The sequence below is a fragment of the Accipiter gentilis genome, chromosome 5, assembly GCF_929443795.1.
Source record: "Accipiter gentilis chromosome 5, bAccGen1.1, whole genome shotgun sequence".
Taxonomy (NCBI): Eukaryota; Metazoa; Chordata; class Aves; order Accipitriformes; family Accipitridae; genus Astur; species Astur gentilis.
Window position 1 is genome coordinate 16,315,415 of NC_064884.1, and position 13,685 is coordinate 16,329,099.

The 13,685-nt window shown below is 35.6% G+C and overlaps 1 protein-coding gene across 1 annotated transcript in view; it reads right to left on the reverse strand.

Annotated features, from left to right (window-relative positions):
- Window positions 1-13,685, reverse strand: part of TASP1 (taspase 1) — a 90,473-nt gene that overhangs the window by 20,443 nt on the left and 56,345 nt on the right. The window contains 1 exon segment of the mRNA XM_049801549.1: window positions 8,658-8,768. Within this exon segment, the coding sequence (XP_049657506.1) occupies window positions 8,658-8,768 (111 nt within the window).

Genomic DNA, 13,685 nt, shown 5'->3' on the forward strand with positions numbered 1-13,685 from the left:
AATAACAGGCAAAAAACCACCAGTAAGAACCAACTTCAAGCTTTACCGTAAGGAAAACTAAAAGCTTTACCATGTTTTCTCTCAACATAAGAGCAGCCACATTCAAAAGTGATTTAAGGTGGTCATTACAATAGAAGCCCATATTGCAGGAAAATAATAAAAGTGGTATGCTTAATAAACAGTAATATCTTATTTGATGTAATACAAACAGATATTATCTTTAAAGTGACACTGGCTTTGTACAAGAATTACTACTAGGTACCAATTACACCTATTACTCATTGACTGTGACCAAATCCCTGTGAACCAAGAATCTAGCCAATTGTAACATAATAGGTAACAAAACAGCAAAATATATTTGGTTAAAACAGAAAAGAAAGGCTTGGGAAGTTAGAAAGAGTATTAGCACTCAAATCAAAGGTTTTTACTCCATGCTTTCTAAGATGCTAAATATTTCTCTTACACTTCCACTGCATCAGCCAAGTGCTGGCTAAGTATGTGGTATGACTTCTGCAAGCAAATGAACAAAAAAACAAGTGGTTTTCTTCACAGGGGACATGCACCCTTTAACCTTTACTTCAGAAACTCAGATACTTCAAAGACAATGTCTTAACCTGAACTTGGTATGCAGACCTAATCTTATACTGAATTACATAAGTTATTCAGGCTATAAGATATGCTGTGGTGAAAAGTCATTGCAAAAAGACAGAAAAGTTCTGCTTTGTTTTTTAATAAGCAGTTTCTCCTCCTCTTTCAAGGCCCGTGAAAGTTTCTTTCAAGGTTCTAGTGAAAAATACTAATAATCTCTTTAATTAGAATGGTAAAAAATGTTCTACTTAAGCAGAACACAACCAGCAAATAGTATTTAAAGCAGATAGCGTATGTAAGGCCATACTAAAACACTAAGACCATATGAATGCACAAAAAACCAGACAGCAACTACTGATTTCAGACTTGATGCCACTTAAGTCTTGTTCTAGAAATGCTTACATAGGATTAATCACTTTTTTTTTAAAGTGTTTTTCTTTCTCCCACTCTCAGGAAAGTAGATCAAAGAAAAGTCTGTAAATAAACCAATCAAATATTTCTTCATTTTCCCAGTATTTTTGTCAACTATGTGCCATCATCACTGATCAAATTTTCAATCATCTGAATAACTTGCATATGCTAGGCTCTGTCTTTTTAAACTTTAACAGAAGACTTGGCAGTATATTTCTTTCCATGTAAAAAGTCTGCAGCAAAACACGTAACGCTATATTTTCATCAGAATTCTTTCATTTTTACAGTGATTTCTTTGCAAGAACAAACCATTCATCATCTTCAGTGGAGTACAGAATGAGAAAAGTAATCAATCGCTCAAAGAATGTCTTCGGTGAGACTTTTTTTAAAAGGGGGTTTAAAAGAATAGTTTTAAATCCACAAAATTTAAAGGCTTTTAAGTCCATGATAAACATTCAAAAGCTACAAAACTGACTATATTAACTCAGTCTTTGCTGAAATACATTGCCACTCTGTTATTTCAACTAGAAAACTCAAGAGGATTAATTTAATAGCACTGCGCACGATAAAAGCATGATAAAAACATGATAAAATACCATTTTAGCTTCAGCACTCATAAAACACACCAGATAAGCAAGAAGCTGACTTCTTTAAGAATAACAGAAGCTGGGCCCTTGGAGTAAGGACAAATGTTCGTTATGCCAAACAAGACCATGGCTTACTGCACTGACTTTGTAAGAGTTTACCATGACAGTAGTACTGGGGTGATACAGAGATGAGTAAAATGGCTTAGAGTGACTTGTAGTGCGTAATTTGAACGGAGTATTAAACCAGGAAATGTCTTAAAAGTTTGTGTTATGCAAACAAAGCAAAGAAGGCAGGATGAATTATATCTCTCCTACAGATGGAGGAAACACAGTGTTACTTGCCCAGAGGTGCACAACATCAAAACCCAGAACCTACAGGCTATCCTCATTTGTAGCACCTTGACTGATATACTACAACACAGCAGTGAAAACGATGGGATTATGTTGGCTTTCTTGTTACAGCCAGCCATGGTTTGGAACCATAGCAATAGAGATTGAGCCAAAATACAGTTGCAACTCAAGAAATTACTGAGATTTAATATTGTCAGCTGAGCTACTGAAGATTTTTCTTTTTTTTTTTTTTTTTTTTTTTTTCAAGAGAACAATGCAGAGCCAACTTTTAATCTTCTGCACCATTTTATCATCAGCTACACAATCAACATTATTCTGGAAAGGAGAAAAAGTCTGAAACAAGAACATATCCCTTCTTCTCACCTCCAAACACAAGCAGCAAATGAAGACACAAACACACACTCACTTGCAAAACTCCTGCAATGGTTCACAATCTTCTCACTCACGCCACTTCCATGGGCCATCTGTTTCCCCACTGCTGCTGAAGGTTGCCATCCAAAGTCATCAGAAACAAATTGTGTGACTACACCCTCATCCATTCTGATTGCTTTCACCAGCAATTTCAGCCAAACCATCTCAGTACAAAATCAGCAACAATATAGTATGTGCCTCCAATTCACTGCACTGGCTAAGTCGTGGGGAATCAACCTCTAAATAGTGGCAGTAAAAACCAGTTGCCGACAGTAATAATATTACAGTATTCTACATTACAGTAAATTCAGACAGACTGTTTCTCCTCTCTTAAAAATCAGACTCTAAGCCAAATTAAACACACACTGAACGGCACATTCTTTAACACAGAGAATGTATTTTATTTTCCAATTAAAGCAATTTTTAAAAAAGTTAAGAGGGATTCAAATATTTTTTTTTAAGCAAAGGTATTTCTGGATATGCAGACTTATTACTGATTATTACAATTATGCTAAAGAGTGTATTTTAACACAGCAATACAGTGCAAATTAGTAGGTCTATGTTAAGCAAGATTCTAGACAGCATCCATCATTAAATTTGTAAAAATAATGGCAGCACAGAAGTAGTACTATACTTTATTTCTAAACGGAATCAATGCACTGTACACAGGAATTAATTTGAGTGTTCTCAAAACACTCAATTCAAAGGCTAGGAACGTATTTCATTAATTTAGTTCTAAAAATCATTTTGTTACAGCCAAGCCATTGAGAAAAAGAAATAATTCTGCACACTTCGGTAAAAATTAACAATCTAGGTAATGGCATTTTTTCATATACATTATATTTAATTAGTATTTAAACAGGAAGAGAAAAGGTGCAGCTGAAATACTGCCACGTATATTGAAGTCATAATGGTTTCTCATTAGAAGGAAAAAGTAATCTGGGTCCCACACTTCTACACCATTTTTGCTCTCTCTGTACTCTTAAGAATGATAGATCTTGCTATACAATTAAAAATATATTAAAATAAAACAAAATATGCCTAGTAGCCAAAAAATATCTTTTTCTACTGCAATAAAATAGAATTGCTAGACAATCTTTGATCTAATAGCTTGCTAATGACAAAACTACAAAAACCTGGGACTTTTAATACCATTTTAAGTCTCAGGAAACTCATTGTTCTTCCCAGTTACACTTGCATACCACTGAAGAATTTGGCATGAAAAATCCTAAGCAAAACTTCAACTACAGCATTTACTAATAATGTTAGCACTGACTGGCCACACCAGAGAGAAGGGGTAGGAAAAAACAAACAAAAACCATCTTTCAATAGTTTTGGTTTAATCCTCACCTCCCCTAGTCACAAAATTATATTTTATAAAACACATTTCCCTCCTTCAAAGCTCAACTACTCTGTTATTGCTATCTAACATACAGAAAGCATTATCAAGTTTTTATTTATATATATTGTATGTTATCAATCTGCAGCAATGGTCTCTTAAAAATAAGCAAACAGGTCTTTGTAGCAACTCCACATTCACTGATCCCATCAAGTTCTGCAAGAGCAACCATAACTGAACACCAAGACCCAGGTTCAGCCTCAGACTGGGGACAGAGCATATGGATTTCACAAGTGTTAAGGCAAATAATGGCCTCAACTTTCAGTCTTGCTCTGGAGGAACTACAGCTACAAGTGAAGAACATTTTTTCTTCTATGTCTCTTGTAAATTGAACTGCTCCCATGATGAAGATTGTTTCCACTAGAGCATGCGATCGATACGAGTTGTTCATTTCTGATCCTGTGCTTTTTTTCCCCATTTGTTGCTACTGGACAGATCCGTTCTAGCACAGATTCAATACTAAACTGTAAAAGAAATGTTTTATTTACACTTACCCAGCTGAAGGACTAACCAGCTGTTCATCAGATGTTTTATATTCATATTCTTCCATAGTAGAGAAACCATAACCAGCTTCATTGTTTACATTAGCTTTTAAAGTCTTCAGAACTTTGGTCTAAACACTGACTGTGGTGTGGTGTAACCAATTAAGTGCTTTAGGATCCCCCAGTTTTAACAGAATGAAGCTAAACAGTTCTAAACCTTCTTGTGCTGCAATATGAGTGAAATTCAGACTTGTTCAGGTCAATAATCCATATATCACCTACGCCACTGGACTCTGTCAGCTTGTGTACACAACGTGTTTAAAGTGAAGCTGTTTGTCACTCTGCTTCTGCTATGTACCCCACTGAACTTTAAGCTAACAATTTAAATAAACATTAGAGGAATATATAAGCACTAAATGAAGCCTGCTTTTAATTTCCTGCACCATTATTTCTTAAATGTTTAAGCGCAAGCTGTCTGAAAGCAGAGATCTTTATATTTCATGATAAGTAAGTTAAAACATCTGTTTAGAATTTTTAAAGAAGCTGCAAGGAAAAGCACCTGTACTTCCAAACTTTACAGGTCAGATTTTAAGAAATTAAATAACTGAGGATACTGCAGTCAAATAAAATCCCAATGCTTTTGACAAGGAGAAGCATGGGCACAACCTAGGAAAACCGTTGTGTAACATCACCATACTGTGTTAGTTTTTCAGCTGATTTTATTGTACAGATAACAAAGAGGCCTATTCAATTCTGTCTAGCACCAAACACAAAAACTTGTGAAATCATCAACTTGCAGTGGATTAAATAGGTTATATGAAACTTCAGGATCACTTCATTCTCTTCTCAAATCTTTTCCTCTGTGTCATGGAGAAGACATAACAATGCTTCTATAGAGTGATTCCTCTGTTACAAACCCAAAAAGGATACCACAAAGGGTAGAGTGATGCAGCACCAAAATACACAGTAACAATAACACTGTGCAATGACAGTCACTGGCAGTCTTGTAACTGTTGAACTATGAAGTTCCCCGCCCCCCCCCCCAAAAGCATAACTCGATCAGGAAAGTCACGTTCTACGATTCCTAACTGTCCCAACTCCTGCTCCCAAGAGAGGTATTTGACACAAAATTTCTAAAAGATAAAGCATAAGCGTTATCCTTCTGCTATTACATTTCTGCAGATATTGCTCATTTGTGAGCTGAAGCACAACTTAAAAATACAAGAATAGACAAACATATTTCCACTAAAGAAAGAGTATCAGATTCCAACTATGTCTTTCAGCTCATTGTTTTCTAATACTTTATAAGAAGCTTTAAAGTACAATTCGTAACATTGCCATTGTTAAAAGCCCAGATTTCCCGCCAGTGAGATGACACAAACATTTACTCTAAGTCTACATTCCACAAACTTGGCCACATTTGAAAGGCATGATGAGTAACAAAATCCTCTGTTCTTCTGTTTGGAAGGTATTTGTGTTTACAGAACAGCATTCTTCGACTGCATACCAAGCCTTTAGTGCTCTTCGACTAAAGATATCAAGCCCATTCAATTTACAAAAAAATCTAAGTTTCATTTCTCTCACCTCCAATTCAACCATCAATTGTGCATTATCCATAGTAAGTTGGCTCTGAGAAGGGATGAGAGAAGCACATCTGCCATTTGTTTGCTCATCACCTGCTGTTTAAACAGCACTCACTGTTTAAGCCAGGCATTCCCTAGTTGGAAGGATTCCCAGGGCTCTGTGGAAACTGTGAGAGTCCTGTAAACAGGAAGCACCAATCTGATGGCAACTGCCAAAATCAGCTGTTCACCCCTCCAATACAAGTAACACACATTTTGACTTCTGACAAAACATTCTAGCTCTGCTTTGTTAAAGCTTTTTTTTTTGTTTGTTTGGTTTGTTTTTTGTTTGGTGTTTTTTTTGTGGGTTTTTTTTTTTTTTTTTGCGCCTTGGTCCATTATAATTGTGGCGAAAGTTTGACAAGACCACAAAATAGGGCTTTAAGAAAGACTAGCAACATGAGAATCCATGCCATCAGCAAGTAGGCTATTAACCCTTTTTATCCTATTGTTTCAGAATGGTAAGAAATCCTACATCATACCACACATCCTGAGATACAAACTAGCATATCATCTGTGAAAATTCACAGGAAAAAAACCTATATAGTATAAACCTATTATTTTAAGTGTAGTGCATGTTTTCAACTGTTGCACTATATTAGCAAGACATAACTTTGCATTCCATCTCCAGAATTGCCAAGATCCCCCAAAACTACACTACTGGCTACAGACTTAGTACTATGTCACATTAAACAGCAAGATGTATCTGGGTTTTGAGGTTTTTCCTCAGTCTTCATTCAGAGGACAGCTAAAGGCAAACTAGATTTTATGCTTTCTAAACAGAACACAGAATCCAGGCACTTTACCTACACACACAAAAAAAAAACAAAACCAAAAAACAAAAAAGGTGGCTGTATTTTTTTTTTTCCCCCATATCAGAACTGCCCCAAAGTACAACTGAGGAGATAATATACATACCTGCTGTCAGGCAACAAAAACTTGCAATGGTAATACAAGACAGACCTATCTCTAATTAAAACACAAAACCTTAAAAAGGAATTATAAAACACTTTTTTTTCAAATTTTCCTATCATGACAAGCATTAATTTAACAGTCTCTCATTCTTTTCACTTTCCCTTGTTTTGTTGGTTTTAGTCTGTTTTCCCAAGGGAATATGACATCACACTGTTAGCCTGGTATGTTTGCCTGTGCAGCTCCTCTTTCTCTGCAATTGATAGCTTCAGGTGTAAAAAAAATTTAGCAACATTCAGTATGTTCTTAAGTCAAATACATACATTTTCACTAAAGAATACAACGTATATATCACATACTAGCCAGCTAACATTTAAAATAAAAACATCTACTATGCAAACTAGTGGCAAAATACATTTCAACTAAACAGCAAGAGAAGAATTGCATTTTTGCTAACAGTTACCAAAAAGAAAAAGGAAACCCCAGAAAATTCAAAGCAACTTAAAGGAGGTACCACAACTAAAAAGTTCCTGATTTTTTGGTCTTTTATCAGCCAGTTTCTATGAATTACTTTGGCAGTAGCTTCCTCTTTTGTGTGTGTGCCCGCACTAACACGAAATTGCATATGGATATGTACGGTTTGTGCTTGCTTTTACTACTCCTACCACAAACAGCACAATACATTTTGAGAGCATGGACTGAAGATCTCACTTTCCTGAAGTTAGGCCACTTCCATACAATACCTTCAGAGTAGTGCTACAAATTTGCGAAGCTATCACAAGCATCCTTCCTAAAGGCTTCTCTTCAGTAAACAGATCCCTAATTTTGTGCCACTATGAACTGGAATAAGTGATTAAATACAAAAAGTTACATTTGTGTTGCTTGGATTATAATCTCTTCAGGGAATATACGAGGAACTACTTTGTTCTGCATTCTTACAGCACCTAGAAATGACTGCAATACAGTTGTAGATTATAAAGTGCAGCCTTCCAGTGTGAAGGTGACTTCCTCTCAAACAGGCAAATGTAACATTGTCAGAAGCAAAGTTTAATATGGATTCAACACTATAAATATAAATAAATTGCAACGCATTGCTTGCCAAGACCAAGGGCAACACTGCCTGGGTCCCAAAAAGGTATGCCTATGTCCCTCTTTCAGTTCTAATTAAAATACCGTAATTTTAAAGGCTATAAAGACAGTGCAAGTCAACATATATGCCAGAAGCTTCATTGGAATCTATGCTATCTTCCAAAGTTCAAGCTTGTATAGACATTTTAAAATTCCACATTCATATTTTGGTTATGACTTGAAGGAGGAAAACAAGATCTATATTCACAAGAAATTAAACATCTATAAATAGTCATGTATAATCCTCTGAAATAAAGGAAAAAATTTGGTTTTACCTTACAATAGTCTTGAATGAAGTATACTTCACTTTTCAAGAAATAAATAATGTAAATAGCAAACCAGAATCTGTCTGTCCAAAGCATTTAATTAGAACATGCAGTGGTTTTGAGACCTATTATGTTTAAAAGGGTTAACATGATGAATAATTTTTATTAATGCTCCTAAAACACCAATTCTAAAATATGCAATTGTACACCACAGCCAGTGATTCAGGCAGGAAATTCTTTCTTCAAAACTCTCTGGGTATTCTATGACTCACATAACAATTGAGGTATTTCCAAGGGTTTTCCTTTAGATTTCCTAAAAGATTCTTCTGTAGTTTGATTGAACATTTTTCAGATGTAACACAACACTAAATTTGAAGCCAACTGCAACATAAGGCTTCAACAGAAATCACAAAAATAAGTATCTTAATTTTATTTAATAGAGGTAACTGCATTTTAAACAATGTTATGCAATGTTTAGGCAATTAGCACTATATACTTACCAATAAACTTGTTTTGCATAGTCTCTAGGAGAGCTTGGTGGGCATCTTCTGTTTGCAAAGCACATGAACATTCTCTGGCCAGTATGGTTCGGACAAGGTGCTCTCCACAACCTAAAGAAATATTAAGATTGGAAATAGTCAAAATACAGATATCACTATGAAGAAATTCCTGTCATTATTTTACATCATCACAGCCAAAAAAAAAAAAAAAAAAAAAAAAAAAAGCATATGATAGGTTTCTGCCATATTTTTTAGAGTGACACTGAGTCACATGAAAATTCAATGATGACAGTGGTTTTCCTCACAACTTTCCTGAAATTTCTACTGCGAGAAGTCATAAACTAAAAAAGGTTAAGTACAGAAAGAAGAAACAGCGAGACTGTCTCTAACTTGTCATCTTTATCCACATCCTGCAATTCTCCCTCAAAGAATCCACTTACTAATCATTCTCACAGGAATGATCCTTTGATGCAACTCTCTTCAAACCAAGAATATCTTTAGTGAATGCCACAGTAACTCCTTTGCATGATGTAATCTTATATTTAGGCCAGCTAATTTAGCTTTTTGTCAAAAAAGGCATATGTGAATTTACCTATGCTTTTTTGACAGGGTGGCCACTCATTGGACTCCTAATAAAAATGCCTGTAATGTTTAAGGGTTTGTCTTTAAGAAACTAAAAAGCTCCAGCAAACAACCACTTACTGCCTCAGCGCTTTCTGTAACTATCCCCTGAAACCTGTTGATAATAAACAGGTCATTAGTGCTACTCTTACTCTGTAGGAATGCTTTCACACCTGCTGTTTTTCTCCCGTGTTCTTTTCCATTCCTGTACTGTACTTTAGGACATACAGCTGTGGCCAAATGGTACAGTGCATGTTTATTGGATTAATATTGTCTTGGACATGGAAACACACTTGGTGATACCTTCGGCATACATACAAAAGTCATTATACTACTATGCTTCCCGTTTGTTGACATTTTTCCTCAATGGCTAGTAGGAAGCAGATGAAGCAGCTAGAAGAGGTCTAACCAAGCTGAAATGTGTTATCCAGTTAGGAAAAAAGGAAAGCCACAACTAATTTACAGCTGTAATATGACAATGATTTCAAATTATCTAAATTTAGGTGATTACAGTTTGATTAGACTTGTAATGTCAGAGTATATCAGGGCCTAAAACTGCATTAGACACCAGAATACATAGAGAGAAGTCAAATATAGTAAATTCCCAATTATCTATATATATTTCTAGCAAATTTCTCATTAACCATGACAAGATGCAAGCACTGAGCTGGCTCCACAAAAAAAAATCTGCTATACTGCAGTTGGACTTATTAGCTTAGGTGCAGAACTACATAAATACACTTATGCGGCTTCCAGAGACAATTTGTGGCTGGAAACAATCTAGCTGCTTTCAGATGGCAGAGCGCTGGAGCTGGTAAGACATCAGACCTAAGCTGGCTTCAGACAAAGGCAGCTCAGTCTCCACGGATAACACTCACTTTACTGGAAGCACTAACAAGCCCAGAATAGAGAAAACTGAGTGACTCTCTGGCTGAAGGCAGCCTAGATCTGGCACAAGGGAAGAACTAATAAACTCAACCCAAACTGACTCTAGTGCAGCCTGCTGACCATCTCATCGCTGTGCTTCCCAATATGCTGAGTCTGGAGCACTGTCTGGTTTGGGCACAACATGGCATGAACACACATCTGCAGGTCTAGCGCTGTGTCTTAGAGCTACTCACAGACTGGCTTCTTGTTCTTCCCATCACTTTTAAGCCCTAATTAACGTGGCAACCTACTCCAAGAATCTCTCCTTCTAGTTACTTGTCACACAATTACATCCTTCCCGTTAAAGGCAAACTGAGTTTACAAACACTGTTCTTCAAAGACTGCTAACCAAAAAAAAAAAAAAAAAAGAAAAAAAGACCCCTCACCTCTCATTTTCAAGGTTAAAAAACCACCCCTATGGAGCATTATATATATGCACTAGATGCCAGAGAATAAGCCCAGGGACCAGACTGCAGAAAAACTGAGTACACGTCCTAAAATCTTGGTATCTTCAATTATCAAAATTACACCTTAGTCCTCAGTTCTGTACTCCTTCTAATGGCCAGTGTCTCCTGATTAATACAATTCAGTTTAACTGAATTGTTTGAAGTGGGGTACTTTGGCATTGAATCTACATGTAATTGGCACAACAGAAAGACAAATTCTTTTTATAGCAAACAGATTGAGTAAAAAACAGTTAGAAATTCAGAGGAAAATGAAAGAGCTGAAATATTACAGCAATTACAGAGCAAATGGAGGCTGTTCTTGAGAGCACAAGAAAAAAGTGTTTTCATCGAGACTGTTGAGCTCTCAAGTTACTGAGAAAAGTGTCCCAGTTAGGATATTATCTTTAAGACGCCCACATAATAGTGTCCTCAACAGCTGCTTACAGGAGGATCTATCCGTTCATTGCCTCATTACTTCCATGCTCAAAAGCTTTTGTCCACAATAGAATTGAGAGTTATCTAATATTTGTTCAAGATGAAGTAATGTATAAAGAACATGGAAAAACTGCAGGATGCATTTTACCCATAGGTCACAACATGGCTATCACTTCTGGTAAACTAAGAAAACTCAATCGTTATGAAGTTTTGCTGTAAAGAATAAAACTAAATAAGCATACACTCCAGCAAAAATTTAGCAAGGTGATTTTTCCTTTAAAAGAAACTGTTAACATCTTTAAATATAACATTTATACCCTGTGTGAGGTAAGAAGCATGGGATTTAGTATGTGAATCAAGCAAATGAGACACAACACTCCGACTGAGCTTATGCATCTCCTATGGATCTAGTAATAAAACCAGATGTTACTACTTCACAATTTTTAAGTAATTCCTAAATTGGCATAAAAAAGACAATAGCCATTTTTTAGCATGATGTATAATGTTATTTTCCCCTAAGAGAATGATTTTATTGAAGAGTTCCCATAACACCAAGTCTGCTAAAAAAAAAAAAAAATAAAGAGAGAGAAAACTTAATATGGGTTAAGAACAGCTGCAGCCCACTGATGTGATCCAGGATCAACCACAAGGAAAGCAGCCTTGCAATTCTACTAACACATCACACATCTCTACATCCCCATAGACAAAGTCATTTCTTTTTGTCGTATTTATGTCAACCTATAAGGCAAACTTACAGACTGCTGCTGGCAGTATACGTAAAAATCTTTCAACACATCACATGCCAGCAATCTGCAGGGACAGATAACTAAGGAAAATAAGTCCCCCATTTTGAAAAGAAAAATTTGTTACTGAGGTTTTTGATGTAGGAACATATACTTTTGAATAAGAAAAATAACTAAGCAGTGTTTCACATACTATGACCAGATAAAGGCTGAGAAAAAGAATTGCCCAAATTATTCCAATAGAATTGCCCTTCCCATTATCTGAAGTTGGAACCAAATACTAGAGTGTGAACTGTCTTGTAGGTTTAGCAGACCTATATGTCTCAATAATCTCCAACTGGGAAAACACTGTAGATAATACTAGGGCTAGACGCAAAATAAAAGTATACAGAATTACAGTAATCAAAACCTAATTTATAACTTACAATATAAAGTTGTGGGTTCAAATTTACGGTTCCATTCACTTGTAATCTCACCACCAGCATTAGCCAACTTCCGAATAAGTTTTATTAACATGACTCAAGACAGCAGCTACAGCCAAAACTACTTTAACGCATTTCCAAATCATGCACATAAGCTGATGAAAATGTAAATCTGGTTAATTTGCTTAACTATCTCACATTATACTATGTTTAACTGTATGCATTGTTATACTTTGTGGTTTGTCACTGAATAATACTGAAACCAAACCAACAGGGACTCCTAATAAGAATTTTTCAATTCTACAGTAAAGTCTTAAATGCACTTGTTTTAGTAACTTTCATGTAAACAGAGTTTAAATCATTTTATTATCATTTCCCAGTTAAGATGATGACTTTTTGGTAACCTGAAGCTCATTATATCTCAGAGACAAACAGTTTGCAATGACAGGCCAAAGCTTCCATAAGCCTTCACACAACAGTGACTCAAATGGAGATGACTATCTGGAAAAATTTACTGGGTTACATTAGTGCTTCTAACTGAACTGTGTCATATAGCAAACAAATTATTTTCCTAACACAGTAATATTGTGCAAACACCATGTTGCCTACCCATAACCCTTCCACTGACAAAAATACTACGGTTAGAACTACTGTTGTCCATGTTTGCAGAGGTAAGTACAATTAGTTGCCCTCCTCTAGGATTACTATGGGCTAAGTGAACAACATTTCTACAGGAAACGTATAGTCTATTTTGATAAAAAAATACATACATATGTACATGCAAAGACAGATACTTTGATGCCATTTCCAGCCTCCCAGGTTAAGGGGAAAGAAGTTTAAAAAAATAGATTCCTAAAGTTTTATGAGCATATGAACCACTAGCCATTATGCTGTAGAGCCAAGCCCAGTCTTTGCATTTCAAGTACTGTTCAACTGTATGCATATAACAGTTTTTAAGCTCTAAATATTTTTGAACATTTTGTTCTATTTACTTGTCAGTAAATGAAACCAATATAATTCAATAGCATACCACCAGATAGGTACATACTGCAGCACGGTAGCTACAGTTGCTGAACCAAGAAAACAGACAAGCCAGTGACATTTAAGCTAGAGCTTAAAATTTTGTATTTTATCTTCCTAAGTGATCTTTAATAGTTAAAAGCTCTATTCTGTAGTAATTTGCTAGTTAGCCTATGCACAACTTTCACAACCACCAAGTTACCAGGGATTTTCTGTGGGTTTGGTTTTTATTTTCTTTTAACATTGTTAAAGTGTTTAATTTTCAGCTATTATATTATATTATATTATTTTACACTGCACACTATTTTGAAGAAAAGGTAAGAAATCTGAGCTATAATATTTAAATTTTACTCTAACCTTCTGTACCAAACAGTAACTAATACTCTGCTTAACTCATAGGTTATACAAACCTTA